General features: G+C 37.6%; 2 protein-coding genes across 3 annotated transcripts; one reads left to right on the top strand and one right to left on the bottom strand.

Moving 5' to 3' along the window:
- Positions 1–103: 103 nt before the first annotated feature.
- On the bottom strand, positions 104–6,651 carry LOC120360016. 2 transcript variants are annotated; one of them, XM_039459527.1, is made up of 6 exons: positions 5,782–6,651; positions 5,563–5,719; positions 4,213–4,381; positions 4,009–4,084; positions 2,831–3,594; positions 104–2,096 (listed from the first exon to the last, which is right to left on the bottom strand). In XM_039459527.1, exons 1-6 carry the CDS (start codon positions 6,568–6,570, stop codon positions 785–787), a joined length of 3,267 nt encoding a protein of 1,088 aa, XP_039315461.1. In that variant the 5' UTR covers positions 6,571–6,651; the 3' UTR covers positions 104–784. The 2 variants fall into 2 exon arrangements, with proteins under 2 accessions (XP_039315461.1, XP_039315460.1); XM_039459526.1 differs by having other exon boundaries at positions 2,831–3,597; positions 5,782–6,650.
- An 8,345-nt stretch (positions 6,652–14,996) lies between these two features.
- LOC113004022 (transposon Tf2-1 polyprotein) lies at positions 14,997–18,877 on the top strand. Its single transcript, XM_026135959.2, has 2 exons — positions 14,997–15,768; positions 15,846–18,877. Exons 1-2 carry the CDS (start codon positions 14,997–14,999, stop codon positions 18,875–18,877), a joined length of 3,804 nt encoding a protein of 1,267 aa, XP_025991744.2.
- The last annotated feature ends 432 nt before the right edge of the window (positions 18,878–19,309 follow it).

Raw genomic sequence — 19,309 nt, 5'->3', positions numbered from 1 at the left:
ATCTGTGACTTTTTGCAGCAATATTTGATACATTCTAATTAGGATATTTTTTTTTTATTTATTAATATTTATGACTCATATTTGACATAATTTATATGTAATGTATAATTCATATGTATATTTTATTTTGTGAAATGTTAATTAGTAATACATTGCAATATTAATTATAAACATTTGTTTAGTTATTTCCTCTGTGTGATGTTTTCTTCTGAAATAAGAAGCAAGAGAGCGTACGCAAATATAATAACGATATAATTAGTCCCATTGTAATAGATACAGTCGCAAGTCAAGTGTCAATTGTGCGATTTGTATTACATATTAACAAACGATGATATGAATATTGCATGTAACTCTTGATTTGTCATTAGATGACAATGAATCAATGAATGAGGATTATACATTTATAAATGAGAGCGCAGATATACGCAATGACTAGCCTTAAATATATTTCAAATAATATTTACGTGTTTTAGCCTTTAAAAAAGGTAAATTTTCTTAAATCATACAGGTATATTTGTAATCCATAGGAACATTCTTCAAATCACCTTTTTTAAAGTAATTTTGAAGATTTAAGCATAAACTATTAGTTTTGCTTACTATATTTCTATTTGTAGCAACTTCTGTATATATTTTGTTGATACAAGTATTTAATATATTAAAAACACCACAAGATATCGATTATATATATATATATAAAAGTATAAAAATTATAGTTTCTTAAAATAACATATGTATATTATATATGAGACTAATTCAACATATGTACTTATGATTATACTTCCCGTTACGTATACATACTGAGAGCTCGTGATTTCAAGATACTTTTAGGGCTCTGACGTTTTGGGGTTCCTAGGTGTGCCGTCGCTTTCAATGGTGTTCTACGTGTATCAACCGGAGGTCTACGCACTAATTTTGAACTTTTAGGTGTTTTTACCGTTAAAGGTCGCTTGATATGTGGAGTTTTGATAATGTCTGATTTGTAAGGAGACATATTTGGATTTTCTAGCGTTGTATTGACAGGCACCTTCGTTAACGGCAATCCTTTGACAGCAATGTTTTCTTTCTGATAAATTTTGGTGTCGTGCGTAATGTTAATCTCTTTATCTTTGGCAAAAGTATCATGTATAATTGGTTCCTTATTCGAGAGTTTCTGAGTTTGCGACTCAAATTTTCGCACGGAACGATAATGCTCGTTTAATTCGTTTTGAAACGATTTTAATGGCATATCCATTGCTTGCATTTTAATTTGTGGCGACACATTTGGAGATGATGTAGCGTGACGATTTTTACCTTTCGAATCCTTATTGGACTTCTTTCGAGAGACTTGTGACCTGTTACACACCTTGAAATTCTCAGTACTCGCATTCATTTCTTTTGTTACTTTTGGGGAATGTTTAGTTGTATTGTCACGATAGTGTTTCCTGTTTGATATGTTACTCGATATAAACTCGGATGTTTTCGTTGTGCATTCATCAAATAATTTTGCTTTGGCCAGTACCATACCAGCGTTTTGCGTTCGAAGCTTTGCGACGGACGCTCTGCCAGTCTGTGGAGCGGGTGTGTTTGTTCGGGATACCGATTTAAAATATTTATCTGCATCCTTCCAAGATATCTTGTTCGAGCCCTCAAAAGCAGTCTTATCTCTTTGTAAACAATCATTATTTAAGGCTATATTTTGATGACTGTTCACCTTTTTCAACTCATCGATCTTTTTATCAAAGTAAGATGAGTTATCCACAAAATCTTTTCCATGAAAAGATGACGCTCTACGCACAGATGTTGTGGTATGGTTATTCAAGTACAGATCTTTAAATCCAGAAAGATCCAAGTCGCTATTGTTTGAAATCTTGCGTTGATCGTTTGAACGAGAAATCAATGTGTTAATTTGATTATGTAAACAGGCTATTTCATCTCTCATATTGTTAGAAATATCTTCATTACATTTTTCCGTAGAATGAGATTGTTCCAAATATTTACTAGAATAAATCGATTGTTTTTCAACCGGATAAACGTTTACTTGTCTTTCAAGTTGAATGTGATGTTGTAAGTTAAATTCTGGAGATGTATGCCGTGATGCAGTTCTTCTAACACGTTTGCTGCAAACATTAAAACAATGATTTTTAGAACAATAATTTTATAATTATATTTTTATATACTACTTGAACTTTTTATTAAATAGTGCAGCGTAGCAAACTATTTTATAATTTTATAGTATTAGTTTGGATGTCTGTCCATTTGTCCATCCATTTACAAGAGTTTTCAGCTTAATTTTTTTAAATTTTGTTTTTGCCAATAGATATTCAAGGATCTTAGTTTCGCCGAGACAAAATGAATAAATCAGTTGACTGTAAAGAGGTCAAAAGTCAAGTTAATAAAATGTTTCAAATTTAAATTTTTCGCTGCACTACTTACATTCGTAGCAAAAAAAGGTTTATATATATTAAAAGATATTATTTTATATATAATAAAAAAAGATTTTATACATCAGCTATAACTAAAAAATTATAATTTTTGAGTTGTCTGCAAAAAAAAACTGATACTAAGTATACTGAGTGAAGAGATAACACTTTCATTTCTCTACAATTAGACGTTACACCAAAATCGCATTTAAAAATAATATTACATAATTTTAATGATTAAAAAAATTTTAATTAAAAAATTTGGTTTTTTTTGAGTTATTTTGTAGCAAATGTAAATATAATAAAATACTCTATATATTTTATTAAAAATTTATATACTTAAAAAATTTATATACTTTAAAAATTTTTTAATGTATATAATTGTTGTTTACATTAAAATAATTGTAAGAGTTTAAGTATGATCCAATTACCTCGCAATTTTCTCTTGAGAACGTCTTCTTAACGATCCAATTTTTCTTGCGCTAGGAGATCTTATTATTTTATGCTCCCCAGATCTTCTAATTTTTAGTTCTTTACTCAATCTTTTTGCCAGATAGTCGCTTGTCAGAGTATTCTCGATGCTAGCCTCTTCTAATGTTTTTTCATACGCTGTCTGTATCTTATTTAATGAATGTGTAGTTATATCATTCTTCTCATTGTATATACATCCAAATTCTTGAGAAATACGTGATTCAATAGCAGAGACTCGATTTTTTATGTCTTCGTATTCACTTTTACGGATTCTGACGTAATCTTCTTCACAGTGATCACTCGATAAAGATATTACGTCACTGCTTGGAAGAAATGTATCAAATTCTTCTGAATCGGTCTTTTCCTCAGGCGTCAACAAGCATATGTTATCACTCTCGTCCGTAGCATCCAATTTTCTTGAACTTGTGCTTACATTCAAACGCCATTGTTCATCACTTCTACGACGACTTTCATTAACAAGCAAGACTTGCTCGCCACCATCGTCTGATAAATCCACAGTGGCATTAATGAATACATCATTAAATTCTTGGCGAAAATCATTATTTGATGGTTTATCATATTTCATTAATCTCAGATTTGATATTTCTTCGCTGAATTCACATATTTTGTCCGTATCAAAAGAATTGCTTACTGAACTCCAACGTCTTTCATTACACATTTTGTAATTACCCGTATATGAATCTGACAAGTTACCATCAACGTTCTTCTGAAAGTATTATAATTATAAAATATAAGACGTACAATTCTACTTAATAATTACAATTTCATAATCTTTTAACCCTCAGTTAACACACTGGGTGCCGTACATCCGGGCTGTTTTACAAAAATACTTGGCATTCATAAATCGTTCACTTCTTCTCTTCTGAATGTTTCGATATTTAACTTCTCGATTTTCGCACCTATTTAGTCTTTTTCTTCACCTTCTGGCGTATCAATTAAAGAAAAAATTATTCAAATTCTATGGATTAGGTACTGAGATATACGCAATTGATCAGGTGACACACCCATGTGTGGCAAAATATTAAATCCAATATAGTAGCTGAGGGTTAAGACTTATTGATTGATTTAAGTGGATTTTTTATTCTATATATCAAAGTATAGAAACTGATGTACTTACTTGCTTATTCTTAGGTACAAATTTATCTAAACTCAGTCTTAGTTTCTTTGATTTATCCAATTTATCAGCCATTCTCCTAAAACATACATTATCTAGAATAAATTCATTATTATTTTGTTTTAAATTAAATATTAAAAAAAATAATAAATAAAACAAAACAATGAGAAAAGGATAGAAAATATGGCATAAGTATAATTTCATTACTTTTTCTTTATGCTTGGAGGATATTCCCTTTCAACCACTTTTCGTTTTTTGGTAAATTTGTTAGAAACCGTATTTAACTGTGTTGGATGTACAAGGCACTGTGGATGATTAACATTAGGTGCGTCATCTGCATTTTTCCCAACCATCTTCTTCAAGCCATTAAACATTCCTATGTAAAACATTCATCAAGTGTGCAAAGCATGTTATACAATATGTACAAATATAAAATGTTATATATGTAAAACAATAAGAAAAACTGTAAAAGATTAAATATGATCTTAATAACATTATAGACAACAAATTACATTTAATAGATATAACAATATTAAATGTTATCTTAATCTTATATTAATCTTTTAATTAACATTATAAGTTTCAATAAAGTTTATGTATAAATATATAAGTTACATATATATATTTATAAAAAAAGACCCAAAATTGGAAATGCAATTTTAAAATGTAGTTTGTTGTAGAAGGTAATTTTTTCTGCCTATATTAAAAATTTGAAATCCTCAACTGCAGACACTCCTTAGTTTCCAAAAAGTTAACAATAAAGAAAACTTTTAAAAGCATCGGATTGATTAATTTAATAAGATGATAAATCTAAAGAAAAAGAAGAAATAATTTAAGAATTATGTTATTCTAGAAAGTTATTTACCTTTTCCCATTGCTAGATATAATTACAGTTTAGCTTAATACATTTTGTCACTATTTTGACAATGTAATGGACAATGTCAACTAGTACTCAAACAGCCTAGGTTCACATCAATCTAAATTGTATTTATATGTAACAAAAGTCAATTGGTCTTAGAACATTGTAATACCTTTTTTCCACCATTTCCTAAAGTCTATTTATTTTATCAAGTAGTTTATAAATCTGATTACTACAAAATTTTTATATCTATATAATTTTTATTAAAGATGTTTGTTAGCATTAAAATATTATTGAATTATTTGTTCATCAATTTAATTTGTTATATTATATATTCCAGCTTCAGTAAGTTGTAACTGTTTCAAATACCAATAAATAATCAGTGTACAGTTAACACAAGTGGTAATTGTAAAAATTCACATAAAAAAATATTATTAGACACTAAGATCATTGCTAAATGATAGTAGTGTCTTTTCATCTTTATTTTACAATTTTATTTGTCCTAATTTTACTTATTATTATTTATATAATTTTTATTTTGGATTTTTGGAAAAATAAGCAGTATTTAAAGCTAAAACATAGAACTTTTTAATATGCACAAAGAGCTATCTTTTGCAATAAATCTAATTTTAAAAAAGCATTCTCATCTGGTCTTACCTCTGTTAGATAAAAATTAAAACTACTTAAATACAACTTACGCGTAAGACTTCCACTACGATGTTTCTTCTTTTTATGCTTTAGATGTAGCTCAAATGAATCCAATCCATTGTCCGTGCTGCCACTTGTTTCAGTAGAAATACTCTGAACAATATGAGGCGGAAGGATACCAATATTTTCTGAATTTTCAATCAAAATCTGTAACATTCAGTAACAATTGATTTTATCATATAATTTGTTGTCTATAAAACTTACATTACCTTGACAATAGTTAGGTGCATTTGTAATCTATTCTGCACAGCCGACATGGACATTTCTTGCAGAGGCATGATATTTGGTCCAATGACTTTTGCTAAGTTTTCCACACTCATCTTGTTCTGCTTCTCATACATGGAAACCTTTTTCAAGAACTCCATGAAGAATGCCAAGGTATTTAAGTGATATGGTGGTAGCAGGGTACACGCTAACAGCAATGCCTGCACCCGGTGGCTTTTAAGCAACGCGCAGTGCACAAACAGGTCATGGTACACATATGGGATCAACGGCTCTGGCAAATCGCGGAAGAAGGATTTCAGGCAATTAGCAATGTCAACCGCGTGATTCTTGTCGCCTAAACTGCCGCCGTTGTCGAGGCGGGATATCAATTCCTTCTGTCGCGCTTGGGAGCCAGCTTTTCTGAACAAACCCTCTTGTGTGACATGCTCTTCCAGGAATGTCGCGGCTTGAATCACAAATACAGGCACGTGAACTATCGCGCCAGATGACAAGTTGACAATGTCCAAAGCTTGATAAAACAGAGGGATCTTGAAGACCTTCTTGGAGATGTCCTTGCACGCCTCGGCCCTTTCGCTCTTAAGCATGCTCTTTTTGAAGCGATACTTGACTCCAAGGCTCCTGAGATCGTTGGCGACAGCGTGATATACCTTCTCTTTGTGCAGTACATCGTAGATCAACATCTTCGATATTCCGGCGTGTTGTAGATTGTGCGAGTCCGGTGACAAAATTGATTCCTCAATGAGAATTTTATTAATTACACACGGTTCGAGCATTCCATCATTCACATTTCTCTCATTATCCGTTTTTCATATTAAATTGACACCACTCTAATGCCGCCAATGTCACAATCGAAAACTCCCCGTTGAGTAAAGGCGACCACGCAACTTCGCGAATGCATCTCCCGCGCGTTTATCCGTTGCGGTCTACTTGAGAGTGCCGTCACATGGGGCGTAACTTGCGTAAGCGTAACTTGCGCCGACCAATGATATCGTTTTACTGGAACATTAGCTTCCGCCTAGTTACTTTACACTTTTTACGTTATTCCGTTTGTTTTCTGTTCCTGAACTCCCTGATAGCGTTTTTCATTGGGAAAATTAGTGCGCACTGAATGTGCATTTGCTGCAGGTAATTGGGCGTTTCCGTTGGCACCGTCATCGCGCGAACTGAAACGTCCAATTGCCAGCGGCGAGTGCACACTTAGGCCGGTATTCATAGTCGATTCTTATTTCAAAATCGTCTTAAGTAACGTCTTAAGATGCTAATACGGCTCTCTGATTGGTTGATGGCATCTTAAGATGATACTTAAGATGATCTTAAATATAAGAATCGACTACGAATACCGGCCTTAGTGCGTACTAATTTTCTCAGTGAAAAACGCTATGAAATAGTGTACACTTAAAGTGAAATAGATATATATTTGAAAGTTAGTGAAAACAAGAAGGAACGTTCCAGTGCAGTCTAGTGCAGGAATAGAAAACAAGCCTATTAACAAGTCTTTCGTTTTTCACTTTAGCGATTCGATCCATCATGATAAAAGTTAGAAATCTTCTGGGGGCTACCAGAACACAAAGATATTGGAGAAATTCGCAAAAAAGTTTTACTCAAAAATTTCGGACTTTGACTCATATAACTCTTTCGCTTTTCACTTTAGCGGTTCGATCCATCATGATAAAAGTTAGAACTCTTCTGGGGGCTCTCAGAACACAAAGATATTGGAGAAAATCGCAAAAAAAATATTACTCAAAAATTTCGAACTTTGACTGATATCAGTCTTTCGTTTTTCACTTTAGCGATTCGATACATCATGATAAAAGTTAGACCTATTCTGGGGGCTATCAGAACCCAGAAATATTGGAGAAATTGGCAAAAAAAATTTTACTCAAGTATTTCGAAATTTGACTGATATAAGTCTTTCGTTTTTCACTTTAGCGATTCGATGCATCATGATAAAAGTTAGAACTCTTCGGGGGCTATCAGAACACATAAATATTGGAGAAATTGGCAAAAAAAATTTAACTCAAATATTTCGTACTTTGACTGATATAAGTTTTTCGATTTTCGAAAAGAGAAATTCACAAAAAAAATTTTACTCAAAGATTTCGAACTTTGACTGATATATGTCTTTCGTTTTTTACTTTAGCGATTTGATCCATCATGATAAAAGTTAGAACTCTTCTGGGGGCTATCAGAACCCAGAAATATTGGAGAAATTGGCAAAAAAAATTTTACTCAAAAATTTCGAACTTTGACTGATATAACTCTTTCGTTTTTCACTTTAGCGATTCGATCCATGATGATAAAAGTTAGAAATCTTCAGGGGGCTATCAGAACACAGAAACATTGTAGAAACTGGCAAAAAAATTTTACTCAAAAGTTTCGAACTTTGACTGATATAAGTCTTTCGATTTTCACTTTAACGATTCGATCCATCATGATAAAAGTTAGAACTCTTCGGGGGCTATCAGAACACATAAATATTGGAGAAATTGAAAAAAAAATATTACTCAAAAATTTCGTACTTTGATATAAGTCTTTCGATTTTCGAAAAGAGAAATTCACAAAAAAAATTTTACTCAAAGATTTCGAACTTTGACTGATATATGTCTTTCGTTTTTTACTTTAGCGATTCGATCCATCATGATAAAAGTTAGAACTCTTCTGGGGGCTATCAGAAACCAGAAATATTGGAGAAATTGGCAAAAAAAATTTTACTCAAAAATTTCGAACTTTGACTGATATAAGTCTTTCTTTTTTCACTTTAGCGATTCGATCCATCATGATAAAAGTTAGAACTCTTCTGTGGGCTATCAGAACACAGAGATATTGGAGTAATTCGCAAAAAAAATTTTACTCAAAAATTTCGAACTTTGACTGATATAAGTCTTTCGATTTTCACTTTAACGATTCGATCCATCATGATAAAAGTTAGAACTCTTCTGGGGGCTATCAGAACACAGAGATATAGGAGAAATTCGTAAAAAAATTTTACTCAAAAATTTTGAACTTTGACTGATATAAGTCTTTCGATTTTCACTTTAACGATTCGATCCATCATGATAAAAGTTAGAACTCTTCTGGGGGCTACCAGAACACAGAGATGTTGGAGAAATTCGCAAAAAAATTTTACTCAAAAATTATGCACTTTGACTGATATAAGTCTTTCGATTTTCGAAAAGAGAAATTAACAAAAAAAATTTACTCAAAGATTTCGAACTTTGACTGATATGTCTTTCGTTTTTTACTTTAGCGATTCGATCTATCATGATAAAAGTTAGAAATCTTCTGTGGGCTATCAGAACCCAGAAATATTGGAGAAATTGGCAAAAAAAATTTTACTCAAAAATTTCGAAATTTGACTGATATAAGTCTTTCGTTTTTCACTTTAGCGATTCGATCCATCATGATAAAAGTTAGAACTCTTCTTGGGGCTACCAGAACACAGAGATATTGGAGAAATTCGCAAAAAAAATTTTACTCAAAAATTTCGAACTTTGACTGATATATGTCTTTCGTTTTTTACTTTAGCGATTCGATCCATCATGATAAAAGTTAGAACTCTTCTGGGGGATATAAGAAACCAGAAATATTGGAGAAATTGGCAAAAAAAGTTTTACTCAAATATGTCGAACTTTGACTGACATAACACTTTCGTTTTTCACTTTAGCGATTGGATCCATCATGATAAAAGTTAGACTTCTTCTGGGGGCTATCAGAACCCAGAAATATTGGAGAAATTGGCAAAAAAAATTTTACTCAAGTATTTCGAAATTTGACTGATATAAGTCTTTCGTTTTTCACTTTAGCGATTCGATCCATCATGATAAAAGTTAGAACTCTTCCTGGGGGCTATCAGAACACAGAAATATTGGAGAAACTGGCAAAAAAATTTTACTCAAAAACTTTGAACTTTGACTAATATAAGCCTTTCGATTTTCGAAAAGAGAAATTCACAAAAAAAATTTTACTCAAAATTTCGAACTTTGACTGATATAAACCTTTCGTTTTTCACTTTAGCGATTCGATCCATCATGATAAAAGTTAGAACTCTTCTGGGGGCTATCAGAACACAGAGATATTGGAGATATTCGCAAAAAAAGTTTTACTCAAAATTTCGAACTTTGACTGATATAACACTTTCGTTTTTCACTTTAGCGATTCGATCCATCATGATAAAAGTTAGAAATCTTCTGTGGGCCATCAGAACACGGAAATATTGGAGAAATTGGCAAAAAAAGTTTTACTCAAAAATTTCGAAATTTAACTGATATAAGTCTTTCGTTTTTCACTTTAGCGATTCGATCCATCATGATAAAAGTTAGCACTCTTCCATGGGCTATCAGAACTCGGAAATATTGGCGAAATAAGCAAAAAAAATTTTACTCAAAAATTTCGAAATTAGACTTATATAAGTCTTTCGATTTTCGAAAAGGGAATTTCACAAAAAAATTTTACTCAATAATTTCGAACTTTGACTGATATAAACCTTTCGTTTTTTACTTTAGCGATTCGATCTATCATGATAAAAGTTAGAAATCTTCTGTGGGCTATCAAAACCCAGAAATATTGGAGAAATCGGCAAAAAAAATTTTACTCAAAAATTTCGAACTTTGATTGATATAAGTCTTTCGTTTTTCACTTTAGCGATTCGATCCATCTTGATAAAAGTTAGAACTCTTCTGGGGGCTACCAGAACACACAGATATTGGTGAAATTCGCAAAAAAAATTTTGGATCAAAAATTTCGAATTTTGACTGATACATGTCTTTCGTTTTTTACTTTAGCGATTCGATCCATCATGATAAAAGTTAGAACTCTTCTGGGGGCTATCAGAAACCAGAAATGTTGGAGAAATTGGCAAAAAGAATTTTACTCAAAAATGTCGAACTTTGACTGACATAACTCTTTCGTTTCTCACTTTTGCGATTGGATCCATCATGATAAAATTTAGACGTCTTCTGGGGGCTATCAGAACCCAGAAATATTGGAGAAATTGGCAAAAAAAATTTTACTCATGTATTTCGAAATTTGACTGATATAAGTCTTTCGTTTTTCACTTTAGCGATTCGATCCATCATTATAAAAGTTAGAACTCTTTTGGGGGATATCAGAACACAGAGATATTGGAGAAATTCGCAAGAAAAGTTTTACTAAAAAATTTCGAACTTTGACTGATATAACTCTTTCGTCTTTCACTTTAGCGATTCGATCCATCATGATAAAAGTTAGAAATCTTCTGTGGGCTATCAGAACACGGAAATATTGGAGAAATTGGCAAAAAAAGTTTTACTCAAAAATTTCGAAATTTGACTGATATAAGTCTTTCGTTTTTCACTTTAGCGATTCGATCCGTCATGATAAGAGTTAGAAATCTTCTGGGGGCTATCAGAAACATTGTAGAAACTGGCAAAAAAATTTTACTAAAACGTTTCGAACTTTGACTGATATAAGCCTTTCGACTTTCGAAAAGAGAAATTCACAAAAAAAATTTTACTCAAAATTTCGAACTTTGACTGATATAATTCTTCTGATTTTCACTTTAGCCATTCGATCCATCATGATAAAAGTTAGAACTCTTCTGGGGGCTATCAGAACACAGAGATATTGGAGAAAGTAGCAAAAAAAATTTTACTCAAAAATTTCGAACTTTGACTGACATAACTCTTTCGTTTTTCACTTTAACGATTCGATCCATCATGATAAAAGTTAGAACTCTTCTGCGGGCTATCAGAACACAAAAATATTGGAAAAATAGGCAAAAAAATTTTACTCAAAAATTTTGAACTTTGACTGATATAAATCTTTCGTTTCTCACTTTAGCGATTCGATCCATCATGATAAAAGTTAGAAGTCTTCTGGGGGCTATCAGAACACAGAAATATTGGAGAAATTGGCAAAAAAAATTTTACTCAAATATTTCGAAATTTGATTGATATAAGTCTTTCCTTTTTCACTTCAGCGATTCGATACATCATGATAAAAGTTATAACTTTTCTGTGGGCTACCAGAACACAGAGATATTAGATAAATTCTGAAAAAAATCAATTTTACTTAAAAATTTCATACTTTGACTGATATAACTCTTTCGTTTTTCACTTTAACGATTTGATCCATTATGATAAAAGTTAGAACTCGTCTCGGGGCTATCAGAACACAGAGATATTGGAGAAATACGCAAAAAAAATTTTACTCAAAAATTTCGAACTTTGACTGATATAAGTCTTTCCTTTTTCACTTCAGCGATTCGATACATCATGATAAAAGTTGTAACTCTTCTGTGGGCTATCAGAACACAGAGATATTAGAGAAATTCGGAAATAAACCAATTTTACTCAAAAATTTCGAACTTTGACTGATATAACTCTTTCGTCTTTCACTTTAACGATTCGATCCATTATGCTAAAAGTTAGAACTCTTCTGGGGGCTATCAAAACACAGAGATATTTGAGAAATTCGCAAAAAGGTTTTACTCAAAAATTTAGTACTTTGATTGATATAACTCTTTCGTTTCTCACTTTAGCGATTTGATCCATAATGATAAAAGTTAGAACTCTTCTCGGGGCTATGAGAACACAGAGATATTAAAGAAATTCGCAAAAAAAATTTCACTCAAAAATTTCGAAATTTGACTGATATAAGTCTTCCCTTTTTCACTTCAAAAATTCGATACATCGTGATAAAAGTTACAACTCTTCTGTGGGCAATCAGAACACAGAGATATTGGAAAAATTCGGAAAAAAACCAATTTTACTCAAAAATTTCAAACTTTGACAGATCTAACCCTTTTATCTTGCACTTTAGCGATTCGATCTATTATGATAAAAGTTAAAACTCTCCTGGTGGCTTTAAAAACACAGAGATATTTGAGAAATTCGCAAAATAGTTTTACTCAAAAATTTCAATCTTTGATTGATATAACTCTTTCGTTTTTCACTTTAACGATTTGATCCATAATGATAAAAGTTAGAACTCTCCTCGGGGCTATGAGAACACAGAGATGATAAAGAAATTCGCAAAAAAAATTTTACTCAAAAATTTCGTAATTTGACTGATATAAGTCTTCCCTTTTTCACTTCAACAATTCGATACATCGTGATAAAAGTTACAACTCTTCTGTGGGCTATCAGAACACAGAGATATTGGAGAAATTCGGAAAAAAACCAATTTTACTCAAAAATTTCGAACTTTGACTGATATAACTCTTTCGTCTTGCACTTTAGCTATTCGATCTATTATGATAAAAGTTAGAACTCTTCTGGGGGCTATAAAAACACAGAGATATTTGAGAAATTCGCAAAAAATTTTACTCAAAAATTTAGTACTTTGATTGATATAAATCTTTGGTTTTTCATTTTAACGATTTGATCCATAATGATAAAAGTTAGAACTCTTCTCGGGGCTATGAGAACACAGAGATATTAAAGAAATTCGCAAAAAAAATTTTATGCAAAAATTTCGAAATTTGACTGATATAAGTCTTACCTTTTTCACTTCAACAATTCGATACATCGTAATAAAAGTTACAAGTCTTCTGTGGGCTATCAGAACACAGAGATATTGGAGAAATTCGGAAAAAAACCAATTTTACTCAAAAATTTCGAACTTTGACTGATATAATTCTTTCGTCTTGCACTTTAGCGATTCGATCTATTATGATAAAAGTTAGAACTCTTCTGGGGGCTATAAAAACACAGAGATATTTGAGAAATTTGCAAAACAGTTTTACTCAAAAATTTCGTACTTTGATATAAATCTTTCGCGTTTCACTTTAACGATTTGATCCATAATGATAAAAGTTAGAACTCCTCTCGGGACTATGAGAACACAGAGATAATAAAGAAATTCGCAAAAAAAATTTTACTCAAAAATTTCGGATATTGACTGATATAAGTCTTCCCTTTTTCACTTCAACAATTCGATACATCGTGATAAAAGTTCCAACTCTTCTGTGGGCTATCAGAACACAGAGATATTGGAGAAATTCGGAAAAAAACCAATTTTACACAAAAATTTCAAACTTTGACTCATATAACTCATTCGTCTTGCACTTTAGCGATTCGATCTGTTATGATAAAAGTTAGAACTCTTCTGGGGGCTATAAAAACACAGAGATATTTGAGAAATTCGCAAAAAAGTTTTACTCAAAAATTCCGTACTTTGATTGTTATTGTGGCGAACCAAAATCCGCCACCAACATACGCGCGCGCGCGAGCGCGCAGGCAAGCCGCGGGCGCCAGCGTGGGCGTGAACGCCGGCGCTAGTTCAGGCGCCGCCGCTAGGCGGCCGCTTTCTCGGGAGTCAAATGCATCCACCGAGCGCATATTATACGCGACCGCAACCCGTCAAGCACGCATCCTCCGATCGAGGCTGAGCTCCTGTTGGGCCCTTCGATCTCGAGAATCGTCACCTGAGGTGCGCTCCTTTACGGGCCCTCGCTCTTGGTGTACCCAGAGGTGCGCTCCTTCACGGGCCCTCTCCCTTGGTATCACCCGAGGTGCGCTCCTGCACGGGCCCTCGCTCTTGGTGTAACACGAGGTGCGCTCCCTCCAGGGCCCTCAATCTTTTGGTCGAAGAGCTTCGTGGCACGTCAAACTGCCTCGTCGACGTCTCCGACGGGACCGTCCCGGTCCTTACCCGCACCCGGACTGTCCGGGGTGCGTCTGTCCAGACGAGTGCCAGGGAGTTCCCATACTCGACTCCGGCATAGCGTTCCTTCCTTGGGAGCTGAGGCATATAGAGGTACCACGACACTACGACCCTCGCCGCCGGTGTACCGTAACAAGGAGTCAGGGGACCCAAACGTCGCCCACCGCCGCTTCGGCCACGTCCAGCGGTACCCAGACGTCCCCTGAGCCTGCAACGAGCACTCCGCAGAAGCTCCGAAGCGTCGTCGTCGTCCCAGTCGCTCCTTCGCCGCGTTCTCCGCGTCCTCGCACGCCAGGGCGATCTCTCCCCGCAGAAAAGCGGGAGAAAAAGAAACGGAAGGATAAACTGATAAAAAATCTATTCGGCAACTGACCGACTTTTTTAGGCGCCTCCGGGCGCCGCCTAAGCCACTACCAAAGAAAAGTATACCTTTGTAACAAAGAGTTATTCCAATAAAGAACACGTAAACGTATAACGTGTAATTATTTGTGGAACCTTCTGATACCACAAGCAACCCCACAAATTGGTGACCCCGACGTGATCAAAAATCAGCACCATGACAGAGGCACATGGTAGTGGCACCAACGCAACAGAGGAACGTCCGCACATCCACCGAGTAGCACTCAAAATACCTCCGTTTTGGGCCGACGAGCCCGAACTATGGTTTGCTCAGCTGGAAGGCCAGTTTATGCTAGGAGGCATAACGCAGGACAGTACGAAATACGCTTACGTATTGTCCCACATCGAAACAAAGCACGCCAAGGAAATCAAGGATCTAATTACGAAGCCCCCTGCGGAGAACATGTATGAAAATTTAAAAAAGGCCCTCATACAAAGACTTTCGATTTCGCAAGAGCAACAGATCCGACAGCTACTCGAACACGAAGAGATAGGAGATCGTAGGCCATCACAATTCCTACGACACCTACAAGCCCTCGCAAACTCCGCCATCCCAGACCAGTTGCTACGAACCCTGTGGATGGGCAGACTGCCGTCACAACTGCAAGCCATTCTAGCTACCCGAACGGCAGATAATCTCGAGGTAGTAGCCGAGCAGGCCGACCGCATCCACGAGGTCGCCAACAGAGCTGCAGGAGTCGCTAGCCTACAACCTGCAACTCCAACGCTCGAGCAACAAGTCAAGGAACTCACTAAGCAAGTAGCAAATCTAAGCGGGCGATTATCACGGTCAACGGAAAAAAGCCAGAAACGTGACCGTTCCCAGAGCCGCAGCAAAAAGAAAGCGAAAGAGGGTAACGTGTGCTTCTACCACAAGCGATTCAAGGACAAAGCTAAGAAGTGCACACAGCCGTGCGAGTTCAAGAAAAGTGAGGAAAACTAGATGGGCAGTCGTTGGTAGCGGCAAACGGCTCCAGCCCGAAACCTTGCCGCTTATTCGTCACAGACGGCAGCACCAAAACAAGATACTTGATCGACACCGGGTCAGACGTCTGCGTTTTCCCTCGAACTCTGGTTCACGGCCGACGGCTAGTCAGCGCGGGAGAACTATTTGCAGCAAACGGTTCCGCTATACGAACCTACGGCGACCTGACGATAAGACCCGACCTTGGTTTACGCCGAGACTTCCTGTGGCGATTCATCGTGGCAGATGTAACTACACCAATAATTGGTTCCGATTTCCTAGCACATTTTCACCTCTTGCCAGACGTACGAAGAGGCCAACTAGTGGACGCAAAAACGGGACTACGAACAGACGGAGCGACAAGAGGAACAAACCTACCCTCGGTCAAGTCCATAATTGGAAGCACTCCGTACCACCTACTTTTGTCACAGTTCCCGAAGATCACGCAGAGCTCGGGTACTTACCAAAAGAAGCAGCCACACTCTACCGTGCATTACATCAAAACCACGGCTGGACCACCAGAAGCAAGCCGGCCACGAAGGTTAACGCCTGAAAAGCTTAAGGCAGCAAAAGCGGAATTTAATCTTCTTCTGGAAGAAGGGATTATACAACCTTCTAAGAGCCCATGGGCCGCGCCACTCCACATGGCTCCGAAGAAAGGAAACACTTGGAGACCGTGCGGAGACTACAGAAAACTGAACGCAAGAACGGTACCAGATCAATACCCGATTCCTCACATAGAGGATTTCACGCAAGGCCTCGAAGGAAAAACACTGTTCTCCACGCTAGACTTGGTCCGAGCGTACAATCAAATTCCAGTGCACCCGGAGGACATTCCCAAGACGGCGATCACGACGCCTTTCGGGTTATTCGAGTTTCGGTACATGCCTTTCGGGTTACGCAACGCCGCACAGACATTCCAGAGGTTCATCAATGAGGTACTGCACGGCCTAGATTTCTGTTACGCCTACATCGACGACATCCTCGTCGCCTCCAGCAACGAGGAGGAGCACAGAAAACATTTAGAGGAGCTATTTCGTCGCCTCGATGCATACGGCATTCAAATAAACCCTGCCAAGTGCACTTTTGGAGCCACAGAGGTCAAGTTTTTGGGATACATGGTGTCCGCAGAGGGCACGCAACCATTGCCAGAGAAAGTCCAAGCAATCAAGGACTACAAAAGACCTGAGAACATCAAGCAGATGAGGCAATTCTTAGGCACCTTAAACTTCTACAGAAGGTTTATCCCAGGAGCAGCAAACGACCAGGCAAAACTGCACGACGTACTGCAAGGACCAAAACAAAAAGGGAAAACTCCGATAGAATGGACCCCTCAACTGGAACAAGCGTTTCAACTTTGCAAAGATAGTCTAGCAAAGGCAACGCTATTGGCCCATCCGAAAGCAGAAGCAACAATCACATTAACCACCGATGCCTCAGACACAGCATTAGGAGCGGTGGTGCACCAGGAAGTCGACGGAAACCAGCAACCGTTAGCATTCATGAGCAAGAAACTCAACCAAGCTCAAGTGAAATACAGTCCGTACGACAGGGAACTTTTGGCAATCTACGCAGCGGTGAAGTACTTTCGGCACTTGTTGGAAGGCCGGAAGTTTACCATCTTCACGGATCACAAACCGCTGGTTTACGCATTCCAGCAAGATCCATTGCGCAGTTCCCCACGGCAAGCGCGACACCTGGATTTCATCGGTCAATTTTCAACAGACATCCGACACGTGGCCGGCAAGGACAACGTAGTCGCTGACGCATTATCTCGAGTAGAGGCTATACAGAAAGCGCCTGACTTCGAAGAAATGGCAAAGTCACAGAAAGAAGATCCTGAACTTCAACAGTTGCTTGACGGCAGCATACAGTCGTCACTCAAACTAACGGAAATTCCGATACCCGGGACTGAAATCAAACTGTATTGCGACACATCAACACAGACAGCGCGTCCCTACGTAACGGAACCGTTTAGAAAGCAAGTATTCCAAGCACTGCATGGACTATCGCACCCCGGCATTAGAGCAACGGAGAGATTGGTCAGACAGAAATACATATGGCCTAACATCCAACGGGACTGCCGAGCGTGGGCACGAACATGTCTGCAATGCCAAAAAGCCAAGGTACACAGACACACAGTCACGCCAACGGGGAATTTTCTAGGACCGACGAAAAGATTCCAGCACATACACATGGACCTGGTCGGACCCATGCCAACATCGCTTGGATACAAATATTGCTTGACAATCATAGACCGCTTCACGAGATGGCCGGAAGCAATTCCTGTTCCCGACATTACGGCCGAAACAGTAGCCAGACAGCTTTTCACAAATTGGATAGCAAGATTCGGAACACCAACAAGGATCACTACAGACCAAGGACGACAATTCGAGTCCGAGCTATTCAAGAAGCTAACAAAACTAACTGGGTCCACTCATCTCCATACCACAGCGTACCATCCAGCAGCCAATGGGATGGTAGAGAGGCTCCACCGGCAGTTAAAGGCAGCCATAAAGAGCCACCAAACCGAAGCATGGGCGGAGATACTCCCAGTCGTTTTAATGGGCATCAGGGCCGCGTGGAAAGAGGACATACAAGCAACACCGGCGGAAATGATCTACGGAGAACCAATTCGGTTACCAGGACAGTTTCTCAACGAAGCCGACAGCGAAACAGACACTTCGGAAAGATTCGTAAAGGACCTGAAGAAAGCAATGAAAAGCCTGCAACCAAGAGTAAGAAGGCACGGACAAAAAGCCACGTTTGTATTTAAAGACTTAGCCACGACACAACAAGTTTTCTTACGACATGACGCGCCGACGAAAACGCTACAACCGCCGTACGACGGACCATACAAGGTCCTAAACAGAGGAGAAAAAACGTTTAAAATCCTCATCAACGGGCGAGCCATCAATGTGTCAATCGATAGACTAAAACCCGCTTACATTTTGGAACCAGAAGAAACGGAACAAAATCAGAGCACAACAGAACAGACACCCAAGGTATCCAACGAGAAACGGACGAGAAGCGGACGAATATCACGTCCACCAGTCCGATTCCAAGGACTTTAAGACAACCAAGGGGGTCATGTGGCGAACCAAAATCCGCCACCAACATACGCGCGCGCGCGAGCGCGCAGGCAAGCCGCGGGCGCCAGCGTGGGCGTGAGCGCCGGCGCTAGTTCAGGCGCCGCCGCTAGGCGGCCGCTTTCTCGGGAGTCAAATGCATCCACCGAGCGCATATAATACGCGACCGCAACCCGTCAAGCACGCATCCTCCGATCGAGGCTGAGCTCCTGTTGGGCCCTTCGATCTCGAGAATCGTCACCTGAGGTGCGCTCCTTTACGGGCCCTCGCTCTTGGTGTACCCAGAGGTGCGCTCCTTCACGGGCCCTCTCCCTTGGTATCACCCGAGGTGCGCTCCTGCACGGGCCCTCGCTCTTGGTGTAACACGAGGTGCGCTCCCTCCAGGGCCCTCAATCTTTTGGTCGAAGAGCTTCGTGG

This window comes from Solenopsis invicta, unplaced genomic scaffold (assembly GCF_016802725.1).
Source record: "Solenopsis invicta isolate M01_SB unplaced genomic scaffold, UNIL_Sinv_3.0 scaffold_67, whole genome shotgun sequence".
NCBI classification, from domain to species: Eukaryota; Metazoa; Arthropoda; class Insecta; order Hymenoptera; family Formicidae; genus Solenopsis; species Solenopsis invicta.
This window is presented reverse-complemented; position numbering and strand designations above follow the sequence as displayed.